Raw genomic sequence first — 22185 nt, forward strand, 5'->3', positions numbered from 1 at the left:
ACCTAAGGTGGCGGGTTTGAATCCAGCCTGGGCCCACCAAACAACAATGATGGCTGAAACCAAAAAATAGCTGGGCGTTGTGGTGGGCGCCTGTGGTCCCAGCTACTTGGGAGGCTGAAGCAGGAGACTTGCTTGAGCCCAGAAGTTGGAGGTGGCTGTGAGCTGTGATGCCACAGCACTCTACCCAGGGGGACAGCTTGAGGTTCTGTCTCAAAAAAAAAAAAGACCTCTTCTTATCATTGAAATACAGAGAATGCTTCAGACTACTAAAGAGTCTTGGCTACTGGGAGCTCATGGGATGTGTGGCATCATAGTTTTTTAATTGGTCATAAAAAGACAGCTGTCTACTTCAAAGTAGAAAAACCAGCTATTGTGTTTTTTTGTAGGAAGTTTCCTCTTCTTCCATCACTGGAACTGCACGGAGCTGAGTGACATGAACTGACTTATCTGCTGGGGCCACTGAGCACACCTAAGGCAGGACTAATACCTGTAATCTGAGCCATCACCTGATCCAGTTCACAGCTTGTGGTGATATGGGGCCTGGGGTGGGAGCGGGGGGCTACCCATGCACTGCTGGGATAAATGATCACTTGCTCCCATTAGGGGATTTCTTGTCCCATATTCCTCTCAGAAGGGAGATGATAAAGAAGGAACCCTTGCTATAGTTAAAGAGGAAAAGCCAGAGGTAATACTGTGCCTATGTGCATTTGGGGATAACTGTTAAATTCTGCGCCAGACCATGACTCAAAGCCCTTATCCAGTCTTCTGGAAGAAATAACCCCTAGACCTGCCTTTTGAAATTTGTATTATGGAAACTTCCACAAAAGTGGAGAAACGGGTTTTATGATTTCCCATGTATCCAACTTCAGCTTCAACAATTACCAACATTTTGTTGGTCTTATCTACCCACCCTCTTTTTGTTCCTCAAATGTTTTAAAGAAAATTTCAGATACCATGTGATTTCACTCCAAACTTCTTGGCACCCTGCTCATCTTATCACTGCAAAAGAATATATACCCAGGGTGGCGCCTGTGGCTCAGTGGGTGGGGCGCTGGTCCCATATACCAAGGGTGGCGAGTTCAAACCCAGCCCCGGCCAAACTGCAACAACAACAGCATGAGAGAATAAACACCCAGCATTCACTCCTGGAAGATCAGCAAGGTTATTTTAATACAGATGTGATACAGAATGTTTAATTACAGCAGGGCAGTGATCCCAGTTAAATAAAATTAAAAACTTTTATTTTCCCAAATATAAAATTACTAAATTAATATCTTCAAAGAAAATATAACATGGTGAAAGCTTTAAATTATACCACCATTCACCACAGGATTTATAATTCACCAATGACATACTCCACCATTTTGGCAAAATGACGAAATTTTTAAAACTGTTTATAAACCTAATATAGCAAAGACTGTATACATCTCCATACTGCACTTCTTTTATGTACAAGAATAAAACAGTGAAGTGTACTGAATATACTAAGAACACAAATTTGTCACAATTAAACTTAATGCAGAAGCTGATGTATTAAAAAATGTAGAAATGTAATAATACAGGTATGTACAGAACACTGAGACTGTATTAACAAACTATATGTACATAACAATATACCATACTACTTTTAACTTTTAGCATAGTTGTGTTTATTAATACAGGCCTTTGGTGCTAAATTGCTTGACTAGTTTTAAGCTCACATAGTTTCTTAAGCTTTCATATTTTTTAAATGCAAGGAAGTGAGTATAAAAGCACTAAATCTCCTGGTTCACTGGTACAAAAATTACAATGGTCAGTTTCCCTTAGGTCATCAAAAACTAGTCACAAAAATAGTTTTTGTATTCAACCTGAATATGCCACAGGGGGAAAAAATATTTTTAAGATTTTCCAGCTCAGCCTAGAGGCAAAATGTGGCCCCTCAGGCCTCAGCTTCAGTGCTGCTATCTCTACCATGTACATTCTGAAACACTTTTTTTTCAGGCCGCTTATTTTACTACTACTCTGTAAGAAAGAATAAAATTTAATTCCAGCTTAAAAGTGTCTACCACACACCTCTGTTAAGACACGATGAAAACTTAGAATATTGCCGGTGAGATTTAAAAAAATATGTGCATCCTCTTACATCGCCTGTAAAAAATCTGCTAAGAAACAACAGTCCTCTCTCTCCTTTCTCTCTCATTCCTTCTGGCTTCTCCCTGTGCTTGATCTCCCCAGTGATTAGCTTTGGAAATCATCCTGAGTTTGCAAACTAGAAAGCAAGTCCCCTACGTGGTCCATGAAGCATGGTCACACCACCGAGGACGAGCTGGTCATTCCATGAACCATTGTGCTTGTTGGGGTCCCGCTGATGGCATTGAAGATGTGAAGGGAGTTCGGTAAAACGCTTGCCTTCTCCTCCAGTGGACAGATCTTGAGGCACAGAAACACAGTGTTATCAAAGTGGAAGGCCCCAGGCAGACATTTCTCAAAGACCTCGTGTTTTGCTTCATGCACAAGTTGTCCCTCAACAGTCACTCCATTACTGTAATGGTGGGCCCATTTAGCTTGGCTTTGGGGGTATCCAGGGGGAGACTTTAAGCTTATCTAGTAAATGACTGTTTTCAGATGAGGATTATAAGGAGAAAGTCAAGAACAGCACCTTTTGTTTCCTTTATGAATTAGTGAATGGAGAGCCTTCTAGACTCACAACATCAGAAGGCAACTTGAGGTCTATCTTACATGTACGTGCTTGGCACAAAACCTAGCCTTTTCCCTTGAGAAAGCCTTTTAAAATGAATTTGGAGCATTTGTGTTTCTCTCCTGGCTCCTTTTCTCCGGGTCTTACAGATTTAATCTTGGGAAAGACAGGCCAGTTACCCTCCGGCCTCAACATGCACGGTCCCATCCCAGTCGTGCCTGGGAGGAATCTGGGGATTAAAAGTCTTGACCACTAGCCAGGTAGAGATTCAGAAGGACATAGACACAGGGTCCCCTGGAAGCACCAAAAGCAAGGCTATCCCTGTCACTACCCGTTTTGCTTCCAGGTTCAGAGAGGCTCAATCTTCACAGCTGTTGACACCATGGAAGTTCAAGGTATAGCCGAGAGCAAAGTACGTATCAAATGTCTGTGCCACCAGGAGTTCAACATTTCAGCCCATCATCTCTTCCTACTTTCATCTTTTCTAGCACTGAGTGCTGGCACCTACTGATTAAATTTTGTTCTAAAGGAATCTGGAGGATCCACAGAAAATATCTCAAATTTTCTCCAAAAATGTGTTCCTATGAGACCTTCTCTATCTGCTTAGTTATTCACACATTCATTTCTCTGATCATTTCAAGTTTTTCTACTTTCTAAAATGCCCTTGAGAGAGCTGTTTTCCTCTGCACTGTCATCATGCCAATGCTACAAATGCTCAAACTCAGTAATAACTTTATGCGAGTTAGTTTATCAGAAAAACAAAATTAAAAATTACATTACCATCCCATCTAAATGTGTTAGCATGGAGGAGAAAGAAAAGCAAGTACGTTAGAGCTCACATTGAAGTTCGTTTCCTGCAAGAGAAATTTCCTAACTACATCATCATGACAGGACATCTAACACCAACAGTGCTGGTCTCCACTTTGCAAGACAAAAAGGCAGTAATGTAGGAGCAAACAAAGCCAGTTCTGAGTTATGAAGGTGCTAACATTAACCATAAAGACAGGACAGTGACTCAGATGATGTGCCTGTGGTTGGTGGAGAAGGGACTCCTCACAATACAATAATGGTCACCCTGGTCACCCATCTTGGCTGATGACTACCGAGCCTATACACAGAACCCTAGCGAAGTTCACACAGGAAGGAGGTAAGAGCAGAGGAATCGGGAAGGTGCCAATTGATGACAAGAAACACAGACGCAGCCACAAAGAATCACCGGGGCACCCAGGTCAGCTATACGCAGCTAAACATGGATGGGAGCTATAGTTTCAAATGGCCAAAGGCCTTTGATGCAACAGATAATTCCTTAAGCCGGGGTGGGGGGGGGGGGAGCCCTATTCCTCCAAAGGGTTAAGTCAACAGAGAATGCTGCAGGGACAGTAGGTGTTTCTGTGTGCGTGAGGAATCTGGGGAGCTCGATCAGGGTGGGAAGAGACAAGAGCAACAATGAGGTAGGTGCTGCTCCTCGGTTGTTTTAGATAAGGACACACAGGCGATCTGTCAGCTGTTCCCAGAGTAACCCAAGGCTAGAGGGAAGCAGGAATGTGGCAGGCTACTTTTTTCTCAGATATTAAAATTCTGGAAGGATAGCAGAAGGCTTAGGTCATCACAGGGTGTTACTTGAGACCCCCACTTATCTTCTCTCCCTAAACAAGAACCTCAAGGTATCAGGGCCAGGTGGCACTTACCTGCTCATGCATGATTTCAGAAAGCTCTTTTGCCATTTCCCTGTAGTTGGCTTTCATTTCTTCCTGATACTCTAACTGGTCTTCTTTAATCAGACGTTCATTTACTGCTAAGGCCTGACCACATGTTTCCACAAATTGCCTGAAGTGGTATGGGAGAGGGAAATAAAGGCACACAGAGGACAAAGAATGAGTCTAACTGGTAGCATCTCTTTCCTGAATGATCACAGAAATCATCAGTATGTGAGGGGAGAAAGGCATTTTCAGCGTGCTTTACCTGAAAACTTCCTTAAGCAATTTCACTTTATTGTCGGGGTATCTTTTTGTGTTTGTGTCATCTAAGAAAGCTCGGGCATACGCTAATGGGCCAGCATTGACCTAGAAAAAGAGCAAGGAAGTGAAACTAAGTTAGAAAGAGAATGACCATTGTCATTTCTTTAGCTTCAGGTGCCTGCATGGGAAACAAACAAGTCCAGGAACTTACAACCCACAAGGCAACCATAAAGCACGTACTGTCACACGTCACTGGATTCCATCACCTCCACCACCCTCCCTGCACTTATGATGATAGTTCATTTTATGTAAGAAGAAACTAACTCTTAGAAAACTTAGACGCCTGTTCAAGTTTGGATAGCCAATAAGCAAAATGCCAGAGATCACAGCCCAAGTGTTCCAGCTCCACATCAAGGATTCTTACCCATGGTATTTAGCCCCGGCTATTGCAGACAGGTATATAAAAAAAGTAGATATGCCAGTTTTTAAAAACCAGCATAGAAATGCTACCAGTCAAGAAAAATACTGGCTAATTGGGCTATAATTAATAAAAAATTTCTGTTAATCAAAAGATGTTAAGAGAATGAAACTTAAAGATACTTTTTTAGATACCGTTTTCAGAAAACCTAAAATGATTGTTTTATAAGAAACCTACTGCTCTCTGTATGTCTTTATATTTACAAGAGTCTTGAGGCTTCCATCTAGGTACCTAGACCTTCCCAAATAGCCAAAACAGTCACAGTAGTATAGACAGCTGTCTCCTATCCCTTACCACCAGCTCAGTGAGAATTAGAGCTCAGGGCAGGTCCCCACCCCCTCTAAAATTAGGAAGGACAAGACAAGGCAGTGAGGACCAGCTGTTAAACCTGGATGTGCAGTAGACCTTGCTGGCATGAATGACCTGGAACTCACCAATGTGCCTGGGGCTTACCCAGCCTCTTGGCCTGCCCTGCCTGGCTCACCTGAACGCTCACACTGCCCTGCAGTTTGAGCTGCAGTTTGATCATGTCCACCTCGGCCGAGGAGCATAGCTGCCGGAGTTCTGCCACCTTCTTGCTCATCTCATCAATGGCCACTTCGATGGGGTTCAGGTCGGTGTGGTGCTGGTACATGACGGGGATCCGCTTCTTCACGTAGGGGAAGCAGTGTATTGCTGCAAGGAGAGTGAGACCCAGAATTAGTCCATGCTGGCATGATCTTTACTGCCCTCAAGGTCAGAAATTTTTGTTTCCATTTTACAAATATAAGAAACATAAAGCCAGCCGGCCAAAGTCACATCTAGTACTCTGTGGAGCTAGAATATTATCTTCCTTCATTATCGTGTAACCATTTAGGATGCATCATACAAAGTCAAGAGTTGGTTCCTTGTCACTCCTTTAATATGAAAAGCGTGTATTTCAAGAAATCATTTTATCATTCCTTGCTCAATTTCCTCATCCATAAATGTCCTTGGAAGTTCTAATATCTGAATGTGATAGCAGGTAGAAGATGACTCTGACAACATAAAAAAGACTAAAGAGTTTTGAGATACTACATAACACACTGAGTCCAGAAAATAGTTCTTTAAATATATCCTTAAGAAAATTCATTTTTGCCCATAGAACAACTTTGAACCACCTGCTAGGTTTGTTTGCTTTCTGGTTTTTTGTTTTTTTTTTGAGATGGAGAGAGGGCTGTGGTATCAGCCTAGCTCACAGCAACCTCAAACTCTTGTGCTCAAAAATATCCTCCTGCCTCAGCCTCCCACGTAGCTGGGACTATAAGCACCCATCACAACACCCAGATAATTTTTTCTATTTTTAACAATGATGGAGTCTTGCTCTTGCTCAGGCTAATCTTTAACTCCTGAGTTCAAGCAATCCACCCTCCTTGACCTCCCAAAGTACTAGGATTATAGGCATGAGCCACAGTACCTGGCTCCCTCCCACCTACTAAGCTTGAATAAATCTCAGAATCCAATGAAAAAATAACAAAAATATATTTCCATGCACAGCATTTAATGAATCAGAAATTCACAAACTTTGAGTTGTACTACTGATAAAGGTATTTTGAAATACAGCAATGAAAAAAATATAAGTAAAAATATTTACTTTTCCTTACATACTTAATGTGTAAGAGAAACTCAATATTGTTTTTATTTATAATACTCCATTAATATTGTTTTTGTTTATTATAATAAGATACTTAAAGAGATTAATACCAATGATTTAGTTTAAAAATAAACAGAAAAATAGCAGGTTCTAATTTGGTTCTGTTTCACATTTCTATTTATATCCTTATCTCTATAAATATTTATGAATATCTATACTATTCTCATTTAATAAGAGGGTATGAAAAAATGTATATACATTTTAAGAAAGGAAAAACTGTATGATCTTGTAATATTCAATGTATACCAATAACAAATGAATACAAGTCATGTTGAACACCTTTGGTAATGCAGAAATCAAACATGACTTGAGCATTACAGATTTAATACTGTTTTTTCCTTAATTTTTTGGCATTCTCCATATATTTAATAATAGAGCTGTAGATAAGTACTTAAAGCTTATTTTATTCTTTTATAAGCACAAGTCAGGCAGGAGTGGTCATGCTTGGATTCACTATGATTTCATCAGTGGCCATGAGCGTTTACTCTGGAAGGACTTGTTAAAATGGGAAAGAGGTTACCTCCCAGAGGTAAACCCAGAGTTCCAATGGGCCAACCAAGGTCTCTAATAGGGGTCCTCAAACTTTTTAGACAGTGGGCCAGTTCACTGTCCCTCAGACCGTTGGAGGGCTGGACTGCGGGCCCTGGGACAAGTTGGCTGCTAAGTAGGACAGGCAGCGGAGGCAAAAACTCCCGGCAGGCTGGGTAAATGTCCTTGGCAGGCCGTAGTTTGAGGACGCCTGGTCTGGATGAAGCTGGGGAAAACATCTACCCTGAGATGACCGCAGGTGTTGCACATCTGCAGGCCTGTTCTATTCATAAATGCCTTCCCAGTGGAGGGTCAGGATTTCCGTGTCAGGTTTCATGATTTCTAATGGCAGTACTGGGATCCACAGAGGCTGCTCTGACATTAATGACAACTAGGCCTCTCTGCTCCTTAGCCAGGGAGGCAGCTCTGGGATGGAGGGGCCTGTGTTTGCCACCCCTGTGGTTTAATAGAGAAATAAGACCTCCTTCCTGTTTGTAAGGAAAGGGGCACCTGCAGAAACATTTCAAAAGGCCAGCAGCCACATCACAGGCCTTGTGAGCTCTAGTGTGGCAGCACCATTAGTTATGAGAGAAAAACCAACTCTTACGGTAACATCTGTGAGGTATCTGGGGATCATACCAATTTTACTCAGTGTCAAAGTCTTGAACCACCACTGCTTGTGACAACAACTGGAGCCACCGGCCACAGGTAAAAAGAGAAAGCCTGGGGTCCATGTGGAGCCTGCCAGGCCTATGTGATCTGGGAATCCTGCCAGCGCTTCCCCCAACCCCCTCACTGGCCTCATGTGTCCCCTCTCCCACAGGCTCCCCGGGCTGCTGCTGCTCCAGCCACGGTTCCCTGACAGTCCTGGCACAGGTACCCCCACTCTTGGCCTTTGGCCCTAATAGCTTCTTCTCCCTCAATGTTCCCTGGTTTACTTCTTACCTCCCTCAGGTCTTGACACAAATGTCATTTTTTAGTGAGGCCTAACCCGTCCACTTCATCTGAATTGCAACCCTGCCCTCAACCACACACTCCCATCTCCTGTCACTTTTGTCCAGAGCACAGGTTACATTTCAGTGTGGGGACATCTGCTAATCTGCTGACAGCCTGCCTACTGACACCTGTCTCCTCTGGCTAAAACAGTGCTGCATGGGACCATAGACCTGTGCTGTTAGTGTGCCAGGTGGGAACACTGGCGGTGTGCCAGCCATTTTGTGGAACTGATGAAGGCAGCACTGCCCCCCAATGACTATATGAGAGAGCAAACTGGCCCTGGAAGGTGGGTGGTTAGGTGACCAACCCAGCAAGCCACTTTGTTGATACATATCCACAGGAGGATAGGGAAGACCCAGCTGATAAGCGGGGTAGCCATATGTTCTGCTTGGCCTTAGTAGAAGTGGAGGGCAGGAGGCTGTTTTCAACCTGGGTGGGACTGGAAGAATTAGGGAATAGGGACTGGAAAGAAACTGCTTGGCAGACATTCCTTAGGGGAGTGGGTGGGTCATGTTTCAGGGAGGCTCAGAACTTGCCACTGAGGAGGCTGGAGGGCGACCACGAGGGTTTTCAATGAGCACTGGGCACAGCCCTGGAAGGTGAGCCTGCACTGGTCTAAGGCAGGGGTGGGGAAGGCCAGGGCTCCCTAAAACCCAAGAGGCCAAGAGTCAGCTGTGAAGCAACGCAACGGAAGAAGAATCCAAGGGATGATAACTTAAGGAAAACCACTTACGTTTAAGGCAATGGTTCTCAACCTGTGGGTTGCGACCCCTTTGGGGATCGAATGACCTTTTCACAGGGGTCGCCTAAGACCATCCTGCATATCAGATATTTATATTACCATCCATAATAGTAGCAAAATTATAGTTATGAAGTAGCAATAGAAATAATTTGGGGGGTCACCACAACATGAGGAACTGTATTAAAAGGTCATGCGCGGCATTAGGAAGGTTGAGAACCACTAATTTAAAGTCTTCGAAATGCCCTAATGTGTGTACCTTTAACTAAAGGTTGACATAGAATATACATATTTTTAGTGGCTGTTTTTAAAGTAGACACAATCTTGTTCTGTCTCCCTGATGGGAATGTAGTATGATCATAGCTCAATGCAGCCTTGAACTCCTGGGCTCAAGTGATCCTCTGCCTCAGCTTCCAAGTGCTGGGCCTACAGGCACACATCACCATACCCGGCTAGTTTTTCTATTTTTTGTAGAGACTGGGTCTTCCTACGTTGCCCAGGCTAGTCACAAACACCTGGCCTTAGTGTTTGTGAGGCCTCAGATCTTCTTGTGTTGGCCTCCCAAAGTGCTAGGATTACAGGTGTGACCCAAATGCCCCTGGCTTTTAGTGGCATTTTTATAACATTTTCTCTAAATCTTTATGCTGTCCATAAGTATCATTTTGACATTCTGAGATCTTTTAGGGAGAAACCACTGTGTGTTTTGTTAGACTATAATCTCCCCTCGCTCACCATCAACCCCAAGAAGCCCAATAGTGGATAAGACACAGCAAAATGAAGAGCATTCTTTTGACTCTAGGCTGTAACTTAGAAAGTATTTAACATGATGAGAATGTTCTCTCATTTTATAGATGAGCCAACTGAGGCAGAAAGGGTGAGCTACCTGCCAAAAGTCGCACAGCAAGGCTATGACCTAGATCTGTAGGATCCTAGGCCTGACTCTCCACTGCCCAGGCTCTCAGCCCTGCAGCTGTGGATAGTGGTTATTCTTAGCCCCAACAATGTGGGTGTCTCCTCTGCTCTGGCAGATACAGATTTTTGCTTACATACCTCATGCTTTATCTAATCTCAAGTAACAAAATAGTAAACTGTAACCCTGAAGGAAATGTGCCCAGGGAAAACACCTCTGGTAACTCTGACTCAGTCTGCTGCCTTCCCAACAACCAGAATAATACCTCCTGACCTTGACTCAGTAGCGACCCAGGTTTACTTAAAGCAGCAGTTCTCAAATCTGAGGGTGCTTTAGGTTACTCAGAGGACTTGCTGAATATGAACACTCAGGCCCACTCCCCAGTTTCTGACTTAGCAGGTCCTGGGGTTGGACCTCAGAATGTGCATTTCTATAAGTTCCCAGAGGATGCTGATGCTGCTGGCCCTGGAATAACCTTTGATAACCACTGATTTAAAGAATCAAAAATAAAGTTGTTAGAGCTATTCAGATAAATGCTATGAGCTAAAAATTCTTGTAAAATGACTCTATCTAGAGATGTAATTATTTTGCTTAATAAGAATTTGCTACTGATATGTGCATTAGAAAAAGAATTCATTTATTTATGGGGCAGGAGCTGACATTTGTGAGGACGATGTCTGTGCTTCACATATCTTACTTTGTTACTCTAAAAGCAGTAGGAGGACACTTTAAGAACATGGGTTTTTAACTTTTACCTCATTTCCCTCACAGGGAAGGTGAAAAATTCCTGCAATATGCTGTCCTGAGATAATCTGTAATGATTCATAATTTTTTTGATAACAGCTTTACTGAGATATAAATCACAGGCTGTACAACTCTCCCACGTGCGCTGCAAAGTTCCCTGAGAGCTGAGCATCATCTGAATGCAGCATCTAAACAGCACGCCCTCCATGTATGACACTGCCCAGATGGAGACGCAGTGCTGGCCAGGTGTGGGGCTCATGCCTGCAATCCTAGCACTCTGGAAAGCTAAGGTGCTTGAGCTCAGGAGTTCGAGACCAGCCTAAGCAAAAGCAAGACCCTGTCTCTACTAAAATAGAAAAACTAGCCAGGTGTGGTGGCTGCCTGTAGTCCCAGCTACTCAGGAGGCTGAGGCAAGAGGATGGCTTCAGCCCAAGAGTTTGAGCTATAATGATGCCATGGCACTCTACTCAGGGCAATGTAGGGAGACTCTGTCTCAAAAAAAAAAAAAAAAAACAGAAAAGAAAAAGAAACACAGTACCGACTTCTAGGAAAGCAGCGGATGCTTTCTTGGCTTAACCTAACTAGGGCAGCTCTTTAGAAAATGTGTCCAAATGGGGACTAATGACATACTCGGCATTCTTCACAGGCCTCCCACTGATTTTTTAAGTCAAGAAATTATTTTATGTTACCCCAGTTATGCTACTGACCTTAACCTATGAATGAAGGGGTCAAACTCTCCCCAAATTGTCCCATTAGGAAGTGATATGAAGCACATTTCCAAGAATGGGTTATTGATGGCTAATTAGTGCCAAAGGGATCACAACTGCGTCAGGGGAACAGTGGCCTCTGAAGGCAATGTAGGTGTGCAGGCCAGAGATCCAGCCCATGTCCCATTTATTCATTCAGCCTAAGATTGCTGAGCAGGTCCACGCAGGAACTTGGGTAGAAGAGATGTTATAAGGAGATGCAGGACCATGTACAGAGGCTGGACTTGGGGCCACGACCTAGAAAGTGTACTACCAGGTTTCAGGACGAGTCCATAAACCACCTGAAATTGTGCAAAAGCATTTGGGCAGATAAAGGGCCACCACTGTCATTAGATTCTAAGAAGAGTAAGCGCCTTACACTGGTTCTGAATTTCCAGTCTGGTGGAAGAAGAACAGAAGACAGAGAAACAAGAAAATGGCATTCCAAAGTATTCAAAAGTAAGCACCAGATCAATGTGGATCAAAATGCATGAGGATGAAGCTCGCGAAGCTCAAAAGGCCCTTCTGACTGGGAGCACTGGAACCCATTCCAGGCAGCCCTCTGGCCAGAGTCAGGAAACATACCTGTCAGGATGGTGCGCCGTTTGCACTGCTCTTCTACCCCACCCTGCCTCTTCCCGGCCTGGGTAAAGGGCATCTCAAACACGAAGCGGCGGATGTTGTGTGATCTTTCAAACTCTGTTTTCCTTTCCTGCAATTCTTTTTCATCAAAGAATGGGGTCACATGAGTCACTTGGATGTATGCATACTTGGAATCCAGATCCTTAGGGTTCACCTTCAATTGAACAAAGAAAATGGAAGGTTGGTGCGATTTGCAGGAATCTCTCAAACTTTGCCTAAGCTATATTTTCTTTTCTTTTCTTTTTTTTTTTTTGAGACAGAGTCTCACTTTGCCACCCTGTGTAGAGTGTAATGGCATCATAGCTCATAGCAACCTCAACTCTTGGGCTCAAGTGGCTTTCCTGCCTCAGTCTCCTAAATAGCTGGGATTACAGGTACCTTCCACAATGCCCAGTTATTTTTTTAGAGATACGGTCTTGCTCTTGCTCAGGTTGGTCTCAAACTCCTGAGCTCAGGCAGTCCACCTGCCTCAGCCTCCCAGAGTGCTAGGATTATTGGCGTGAGCCACTGCACCCAGCCTCTAAACTATATTTTCTTTTCTAACTTTTTATTAGTAAATATGTTGGGGGGAAAAATAGTACAACCAACACCCACATACTTACAACCTGGATCAATAATTACTAATCATTCACAACACATATACACATGTGTATGTGCACACACACCCATAACAAATATACACAGAATTTTCCTTGTCGAATGGCCCTTAGTCTTGATTTCTGTTTTCTAAGCTGCAATGTTTTGGTTTAGAACTTTAGGAATTTGTTTTAGTAGTAATGTTTGAAAGCTAGGCCTCTAAATTATCATCAATCTGTAGATGTACCAGATTGATACTAACAGCTTCAAGTTAATTTAATATAGGTGCTGATTAACCTAAGATGGAATCTAATGATAAGCTTAGTTCCTACTTAACACGTAAATGCTTTTAAAAACCACACTGCTAGAATCGGTGGTGTTCTCTTTCTGTGACAGGGTAGGAAATTAAACACAGGCACTTTCCACAAAGACACAAAAGCTTATTACGGAGATAAACCAATTTTGTACATTTTAGTTGAATTTAACTTCTACAGCAATAAAAAGGGACATGGGAATAATTCACTGTTTCCATAAATATGGCGACTACATGGGCAAATTGATGTGAATAGGAATGGTTTTACTGTTCTTGGGACAGAGATGTTTGTGAAGAAAAATAAAAAAATGTGAAAGTGCCACTTTGGAAATTAAGAAAATACTTAATGTTAAAAAAAGTTATTCTTTGTGTTTCAGAAAAAGCCATCTGGCCAATCATTCTAATTGTATTCAAATCTATTTAACTTAACTTTCTTTAGCAGAAACACTGTAAAGGCAGTGGGAATGCAACCTCCTTGCCTACTCTCCAGTTCTGTTTCCCTACTCTACACTTCCCAGGCTTTAGGTGTGGAGAAGGAATGAGGACTGTCCCTGGGTGGAGGAAGAGGTCCAGTAATCCTCTGAGCTGATGCTCCATCAAGGGTCGAATGTGAAAAGGGGAAGAAGACAGATTGAGAACCTGGAGAGAAGTCTGTCAACATTTAATTCACCAATTGATCCAGACAAAAGTTTTGGTTTCAGAGAAAAAGGCAAATTTGAGCACAGTAGTTTGATTTACAAAGTAAGAAGGTCTTCCTGAGATTATGTTGAGGTCTCTGCTTATAAGTGGACTAATAGCATGTTCATCCCTGCTCCTCTGTGCAACCCTGTTAAAATGGAATTAACCTGTAAGGAAAGATAGCAGAAGACAGCAGTGGCTGAGAGACAGAGTGGAGGGTGCCTGGAGTTGCCACTTGAGTGGGCAGAGTGGAGGAAGCTCTGACTCACATCCCCGTGAAGGGGGTAACACAGGTGAGCCAGTGCAACCCTCAGAAGTATGTGAGGACTAGAATTACTGTGCACAGGACTGGGGAGATGAGTGAGGTGTGGGGCAGCAAATGGGCCCCGTGGCCCAAAGTCCCAATCTGGACTTGAGAATGCCAGGTTCCCCTCCCTAGCTCCCACCCCACAAGAGGGCAGAAGTCATTTCCTAAAGAAACTAGTCTGGAAACTAAATGAGTCCATGAGTCTTAGCAGAAAGCAGGGCCAAGGTACAGAAGGAAAGAAGGCAGGTAAGTAAGAAGCTTACCCCTCCTCAGCTGCCCACCCCCATGTAGGAGAATGGAGGATTCTTCTCTAGACAAAGTGAGAGGCCCCAAGGAAACAGATTTCCAACACTGAGGACCCAGAGGAAGGCTCAGGAAAGAAAAGGAATCAAGGTTCACTCCAAAATGATTCCCCCAGGAAGAAGCAGGGCTCATCTCCCTCTGAGAGGCTAGAAGGAGTTTTTCCTTTTGTTTTATTTTTTTTTATTAAATCATAACTGTAGACTGCATTAATGTACACAGCAATGATTTAATAAAATAAAAATAATCATAACTATATATTAATGCATTTATGGGATACAATGTGCTGATTTTATATACAATTTACAATGCTTACATCAAACTGGTTAACATACCCTTCACCTCATTTACTGAATTATTATGTTAAGACATTTATACTCTACACTTAATAGATTTGACATGTACCCTTGCAATATGTACCATAGGTGTGGTCCCACCGTTTACCCTCCCTCCACCTAACCTCCTCCTTCCCCCTCCTCTTCCCTCCTTCATCATGGGCTGTAGTTGTGTTTTATCTTTCATATGAAAGCATGGGTGATGGAGACTTTTCCTCTTTTATGTTTCCATGGATGGAGCTGGAACATATTCTTCTTAGTAAAGTATCTCAAGAATGGAAGAAAGTTTCCTTTTGTTTTAGAGATGCGATCTCACTCCAATGCCTGGCTGGAGTCCACTGTACTATCTGAGTTCACTGTATGAGGAGAATTTTTAATACAAAAACCAAGAGCCCAACCTCTGCCTGAGTTTCAGGAAGCAGAGGGATACCCAGCTCCCTGGAGATGTCATGAAGAGGGGAGGACACATAAACGTACAGGTAAAATGTATGGATTCCAAAATGGTCTTCATATACTCTAGTTTCTCTTCAAATCGCATAAATCTTTCATCTTTTACCAAAATGGTCGTCATAAGAGCAAAACCCAAGAGGACAGCCTCTCTAAATACTAAGTCAAGCTCATTCCTACAATCTTCCTAGCTGGTGAGTGTACTCCTCAGTCTGTCTGTCTGTCCACATGACCAACCATCAGTGACCCAGCCCATCAAGCTGTGTCAAGTGCAGGGGAGAAGTGTGGTAAGAAACAGAACCCGGGGAACCACTCTTTGAGAGTTTCCTTTTTTTGTGAGACCAAGTCTTAACCTGCCGCTCAAAGTCAACCATCTTTAATTTTTTCTTATTTTTTTCTGTACATGTTTATAAACACATAATATATAATCAATCACATTTAATCAATCAAAACAATATTACTATGAAACTTAGTCAAACACAGTCATACCTTGCCAGAATCTTGTATCATTTTGACATTTTCAGAACCAAATTTATCTGAGTAAAGTTTAAGGAGTCTCTGAGAAATTTCTGATAGAGGTGTGAGTTTGGGTTCTTTGTAAATATACTCCTTTCCATCTTCATCTTCAAAGAATCCCTGTGACATAAAAGAACAATTAAGAGTTCTCCCCGAATATAAACCCAAGGCTTACCACCTGGAAGGGTTCTTTTGTTAAAAGGGTTAAAAAAAGATGATTCTAAAATAAAATCTTACTTAACAAGTTTTCTGGATAAAAAGGATAAGGATAATAATGGGAAGTCCAGGTACAAAGATAAAGGAAAAACGCAAAACTGCAAACTTATTTAAGAATGCTGTCATTAAGTGCTGAGTGAAATGAAAGATTTTGGATTCAAGATTGCGTCATCTCAGTGAAGGCTAACCATGAAGTCAAGCCTGTTTCACGTTCCCAAGAAGCAGAACTCGCTAAAACACCTCAGTAGCCTGTGGCAGTGAGGCCTCAGAGACACACAAACATCCCTTCTCCTGTCTGCTCCTATTTACATGAGATTTCATGGCACGAACTGATGCATTCGGGCCTGGAGCACGTTTAGTTCAAGTTACATGAAGTTTGTGTAACTCCTGTTTTGCTTTACTGATGAGGAAAAATACTAAAGGCCTGTAGCACAATACCAGAAAATACTTAACATCATCAACAATCATCATCTACTTTAGCACCAATTACGTTTGACTAGAAGGCTTAGAATTGCATGGGAAGTGAAAAAGGTTGAAAATGAAAAGTCCAGGCTGGGGTTAATATTTTAAATAAATTTGAAAAAAAGTTTCTCATCTAAAATAAAAAAGAGAAAATGGTGGGAAAAAAAAAAAACCCAGCATACATTTAGAAAAATGCAGGCTAACATAAAACAAAAAACACCCACATCAAACTGGGAGTTTAATGCAGTCATTTCACTACATTACTTGCTTTTTAGGCATTTACTATATTTACCTCCACATCTGTTTCACTGTCTGTAAACTGGTATTGCTATAAAGTTATAAAAGACAATAACAGAACAAATTGAAGGTTATATAATTCTCATAGAAAACTACACAGCCTAAACAAATAAATTATAATCTATAACATTTAATAATGTTAGAGATTTGAAGGTTAAGTTAAATTTAAATGAACTCTTTCACACAGGGTTTCTGAAATATTATAATAGCAAATATACTTGTGGAGATACTATATTACAAAAGCTAAAGATGCACAGGCACAAATGAAACCAGAAAGTCTTAATTGTGGTTTAAAACATGCAGTATAGATGCATAATTAAATAGGTGATTTATTTCTGTAAATGGAATAAAATGTTAATTTTATTTTGGAGGGAAGTTTGTGATGACTGGACGGATGTACAGGCAGACTGGAAAAGGAAACTGGCAAACCACACTGAAGTACCAAAGATGCCACTAAGAATGCTTATGGAGGAAGAACTTACCGCTGCCTTAAGAAAGTAATAAAGAAAAGACAGGAAGAAAGAAAAAAAGCAGAGAGTTTACTACAGAGGAAGATAAGGATCATAGTAAATATGACAAATTCATCTAATTAGCATTTATAGAAAACAGAGAATTTATAAGATATAACTTTATTATAGAGTTAAAAAAAATAAAAGGACTTAGGACAACCTGCACCATGGACAGGAGGCTCACCTGTCCAAAGAAGGCCACCCGGAAGTAGGTCCCCAGGAGCCTGCGGCCCGAGTGCATGACCTCGGTCACTTTGCTGTAGGCCCGGTGCAGCGTGTCATACAAATGGGCCAGCCTCTGGAAAACACAACAAAATCCATTTCTTCCCACTTGAAAGTAGTGTAATCATTTTAAAGTAATAATTTTATGTGGTAATGGAAGAGAAAATTCCTTGAACTTAAGTAAAAAACTAATTAAGAATACATTTTGACTGCACAACTTATAGTGACCAAAGAGCCAACTTGCATATGAAGGCCCATCGAGTCTCCACATATGGCAAGAAATTCTATTTTCAGGTTAACATGAGGAGTCAGATGGTTCTCTGACGCCATTTTTATTAGTTTTTGCTCTTCCTAGTCTGTTGGGAATGCTAAGAGAACCTGGAGACTCTCCAAGCCCAGGAAGGACAAAGCCACACCTTTCCCCATGCAGGGGAAGTAAGGGAGAGTCCTGAGGAAAACGGCCCCCAGTGACCACAAAACTCAGTTCACACAGGCTTTCAAAAGTTGGGTGTCAGGGGTATAGTTTGATATGAGGGTGTCTGCACAGAAGTGGGGTCCAGGGATGTGCGATGCCTGATGACTCTTGGGAGGTGGTGACTGGTAACCACCTTCAGCATAACGTGAAGGGTTAGAGTCCAGGAGTTCATCACCAACTCATGGCCTGCTGGCTCTTTGCAGATGAGCAGGCTTAGGGGTATGTCATATCTTGTGCTCTCCAATAGGAAAAACAGAATGCTACTGTGATACCTCGAAATCCCTCCGCTTCTCATAAATGGGGATGATGAGCTTATAGATGTCAGCAATCAGCTCGTAGCGCTCGGCTTTCCAGAGTCCATCTGCACACTGCTCGAGGAGCTCCATCAGCACGTCCTGAGCAAAAAGCAAGGCCAGAGAAATGTGTGACAGGGAACACAGAGAGGGAATCCTTGCATAATATGTAAGCCTGCTAGGACAGATATTTCAAAGTACACAGTAGTTTCAAACACTAACTTCCTGCTTGTAACAACTCATCACCACATTTTTTTCAAGAAGCCATTTTTTCAATCATGGTTCTAAACAAAAATGGAAAAGGATCATATTGCACAACTGTAATAGACATTCACATGGAAAAACTGACACTTCATGTGGGCTCTCCAATTTTAGATCTCTTTTAATAAATATAATCTGGAAATTTTTGTCCTTTTGAAGAACAATGACAGTGACAAAACAGGGAGGGTCACTAAGCGTGACTTCACTCCAAGTTAGACACATCTAGGGATGGAGTGTGGTGGGCACTCTGCCTGCTTCACCAATATCTTGAAGTTTGGATAGTTAACTCTGCCTCCTCTAAAGCCCTGGAACTTTGGAGCTACCCATAGCTTAAGAATTGGGGCATGTGGCTTGGATTTATACTAACCAGCCCAAACCTATTTCCTGGCCATAGTCTTTGCATGACCATGGGTGGACATGTGACCTAAGCAGTCAGTTGGGGTGAATATTAGGACGCTAGCTTGGAAGGCTGGGACAGAAATGCTCCCACCAGGCTGGAGCAGCTGGGGCTGACATTCATCCCAAGGCCAGAGAAGCAGCCAGTCTTCCCTAGTAACAGAGTGAAGGGCCCCCTTGTTGCACGGTGAAGTATCTCAATCTCTTTCTGGAATTTCCTGATGTGATCTAATACCTGACCTTTATTGTTTAAGTTCATTTAAGTGGGTTTTGTTTATGACGTGAGTAAATTTTCATGTGTTGTCAACCATAGTTTTGGTAAACTGTTTAAACCTTTTGCTCATTTTCTACTGGGTTATTTTCTTATTGAATTCTATGAATTCTCTAAACATTGTGGATAAAAGTCCTTTACTAGATAGGTGATTTGTAATTGTTCCTCCCAATCTGTAGCTTATCTCTGGATTTAATGATATCTTTTGAAGAGCATAAGTTTTTGATTTTGATTTAGTCCAATTTATCAAGATTTTGTTTTCTGGATTGTGCTTTTTATGTTACAACTAAGAAATCTTTATCTAACCCAAGTTCACAATGACTTTCTCCTATGTTTTCCTCTAAAAGTTTCATCATTTTGGGTTATTTTTGAATAAGGTATGAAGGTTCTTTTTTTTTTTTTTTGCATATGTATATCCAGTTGTCTCAGCACTACTTGATGAAAGACTATCCTTCTCCACTGAATAGCTTTTGAACCACTGTAAAAAATCAGCTGACCATACGTGTGTGGACTCTGCATTCTGTTCCACTGATACATGTGTCTGTCCTTGTGCCAACACCACAAGGATATTTTTGATGCTATGGTAAATAGTACTATTTTTTCATTCTGATGATCTTTTTTTTCAAGGCAAGTACTTTGTTTGAATAAGATTAAATGTCATCTAGCACATTTGCTTCTAGGAATTGTATGAAACAATCATTAACTATATAATGAAACCATGATATCTTTAAATGAAACTATCTTATATCCTGTGATCTTGCTGAACTGAATTATCTGTTTTAGTAGCTTCTTTTGTAAATTCTTTGTTTTTTCCCTGTCACATAAAATAACTATGTCATGTGTAAATACAGAAAGCGTTATTTCTTTTTCTTGCCTTACTGAGTTGGCAAAAGCCCCCAGCATGATGTTGAACAGAGTGACGTAAGCAGATGTTTTTATCTTGGTCTTAATTTTAGGGGAAAGCATTCAGTCTTTCACTACTGAGTATGAGGCTTAGCTGGAGTTTCTTGGAGACAGTTTTTTATTTTTCAGGTTAAGGAAGTTCTTTTCCACTTTAGTTTAGTTTTTTTAAATCATGAACGGCTATTTAACTTTGTCAAATGCTTTTCTGAATCTTCTGTTAGGAACATATGGTTTTTCCTATTTATTCTGTTGATGTAGTGAATTCCTTATGTTTTCAAATGCTGACCCCACAACATTTGAAACTAACTGTATTTTTAGAATAAATCCCTACTTGGTTATTTTTCTTTTTTATGTATTGCTAGATTCAATTTGCTAATATTTTGTTAAGGGTTTTTTTAGCTGCTTTTTAAACAAGTTTGTATCCTCTATAATGCTGTAAATGAAGAGCAAACCCCTGTGTTTTTCATTACTGGCCTAATGTTTCACTGCAGGCCTAAGTTTATAGATGCCAAGAAAAGAAACATTTTTTAAAAGCATTTATAAGTCAATTTACCAGGAAACACTACCTAAGCAAGACCATTTAACTCCTATGTCACATTTACAGCATACAAACCATAAAACTGCCCTTGGTGTGCCAGTGCTTTTTATAAAAGGTACAGCAGCTTTTTCATGTTTTTATTGCAGGTCTCATTAGGTACAAACACTAAAGCCAGACAGACACAGTAACTACCATAACGGCCACAGACAAAGAAGAAACAGAAAGGTTCTAACGCCATCTCTTTTCCTTTGCACTTGTATTATAAAGATGTACACATTTTCTTAGTGTCACTTCAAACATTTTCCAACATATAATTTATCCACACTGAGCATGAAAAAAATTTATGATGCTTTTCATGCTCCTCTGATTTTTATAAAAAGCTAAAGAATGAAACTTGTGCAATGCCTGCATCAATGTATTTTTTCAATTTGTAAAAATGGGGAAAGTATCATAGGTGGAACCTAAATTGGCATCTGTGAACATCAAATAAAACTTTACCCATCAAAATGCTCTGAAAACCAAACTCTATGTGGTAATGCACAGGCCAGCTAAATAAACCTCTCTTACTACAATTACCACTTTCTACTTTGTATTCATAAAGAAAAAAATCTTACTTCTACTGTGCTACATAATATCTGATAGTGGCATCTGGCCAGTGGGGAGACAGATCCATGGGGAGATGATAAAAGACGGCGGTTAGAGCACTGACAATGACTGTGAAAGGACCAGGCATGCTGAGAGGAGCAGCACACACCCAGCAATGAAGGGAAGGGCAGTGTGGAAAGTGGGGGAAAGTGGTGACTGCTCTGAACAGAGGATCAGGAGCTAGTGAGGTGAAGCTGAAGGTGGGAGTAGGAGCAGGACAGCAGGGGAGACAGGTGGTAGAAGCAGCCTGGGCAAAGGCAGAGCACGAAGGACTCACAGTAGTTGGAAGGGCTGGAACATAAAAGCCAGATCAGTGCAAGGCAAGAAGAGGCGGGAAGAGTAAATATACACTGAACTGGCAAACTTAGAGCTTCTTGAATTAATACATTAATGATTAAATGTAGGTAATTTTATAAGGCATGAAAATGCATGTGGCCATACCTCAACTACCACAATGCCAATGAAGCATTATACAAGGAAGATGTTATTAATGATTTTCAGATGATGGTCTGTTTGTTCAAGTACAAACAGGAGGTATCTGTGTACAGTAGCCTTTTAGGTTTAGCTCTAGGTTTAGTCCATAAATATATATCAAATAAAATTCATGTATACTATCCTCCATCATATTTTTTAAAAATAACAATATAAATGCAATTTTTTACTTCAGAAGGTTCTTACTTGTTAGAGTTGACTTGGCGCTATTTTTATTCTTGTTAAGTCAAATTAGAAACAGGTATAAAATTTTAATGACAATGAAATCTAAATTCAAGTGGCATATGAATCCTGACATATGATATAAGAGATATATGCATAAGATAATTGAGTTTCTTGTGGGCAAACCTATTGTATTTGGTACAAAAATGATGCACATTGGCGGCGCCCATAGCTCAGTGGGTAGGGCACCAGCAACACTGAGGCTGGAGGGTTTGAGCCTGGCCTGGGCCAGTTAAACAATAATGACACCTGCAACCAAAAAACAGCTGGGCATTGTGGCAGGTGCCTGTAGTCCCAACTACCTGGGAGGCTGAGGCAAGAGAGTTGCTTAACCCTAAGAGTTTGAAGTTGCTGTGAGCTGTAACACCACGGCACTCTACCGAGGGCAACACACTCAGAGTCTGTCTCAAGAAAAAAAAAA

The 22185-nt window shown here is 41.4% G+C and overlaps 1 protein-coding gene across 3 annotated transcripts in view; it reads right to left on the bottom strand.

The window, feature by feature from the left end:
- Positions 1-1153: 1153 nt before the first annotated feature.
- Positions 1154-22185, bottom strand: part of DOCK9 (dedicator of cytokinesis 9) — a 175143-nt gene continuing 154111 nt past the window's right edge. For all 3 annotated transcript variants that reach the window (XM_023513093.1, XM_023513092.1, XM_023513091.1), the window contains exons 46-53: positions 18016-18138; positions 17231-17344; positions 15536-15682; positions 12034-12244; positions 5598-5788; positions 4640-4740; positions 4366-4504; positions 1154-2409 (exon numbers count right to left, since the gene is read on the bottom strand). In XM_023513093.1, the coding sequence (XP_023368861.1) occupies positions 2287-2409; positions 4366-4504; positions 4640-4740; positions 5598-5788; positions 12034-12244; positions 15536-15682; positions 17231-17344; positions 18016-18138 (1149 nt within the window). In that variant the 3' untranslated portion in view covers positions 1154-2286. The remainder of the gene's footprint in view (positions 2410-4365; positions 4505-4639; positions 4741-5597; positions 5789-12033; positions 12245-15535; positions 15683-17230; positions 17345-18015; positions 18139-22185) is intronic.

The sequence above is a fragment of the Otolemur garnettii genome, unplaced genomic scaffold (genome assembly GCF_000181295.1).
Source record: "Otolemur garnettii isolate 467f Iridium unplaced genomic scaffold, OtoGar3 scaffold00034, whole genome shotgun sequence".
Classification (NCBI taxonomy): domain Eukaryota; kingdom Metazoa; phylum Chordata; class Mammalia; order Primates; family Galagidae; genus Otolemur; species Otolemur garnettii.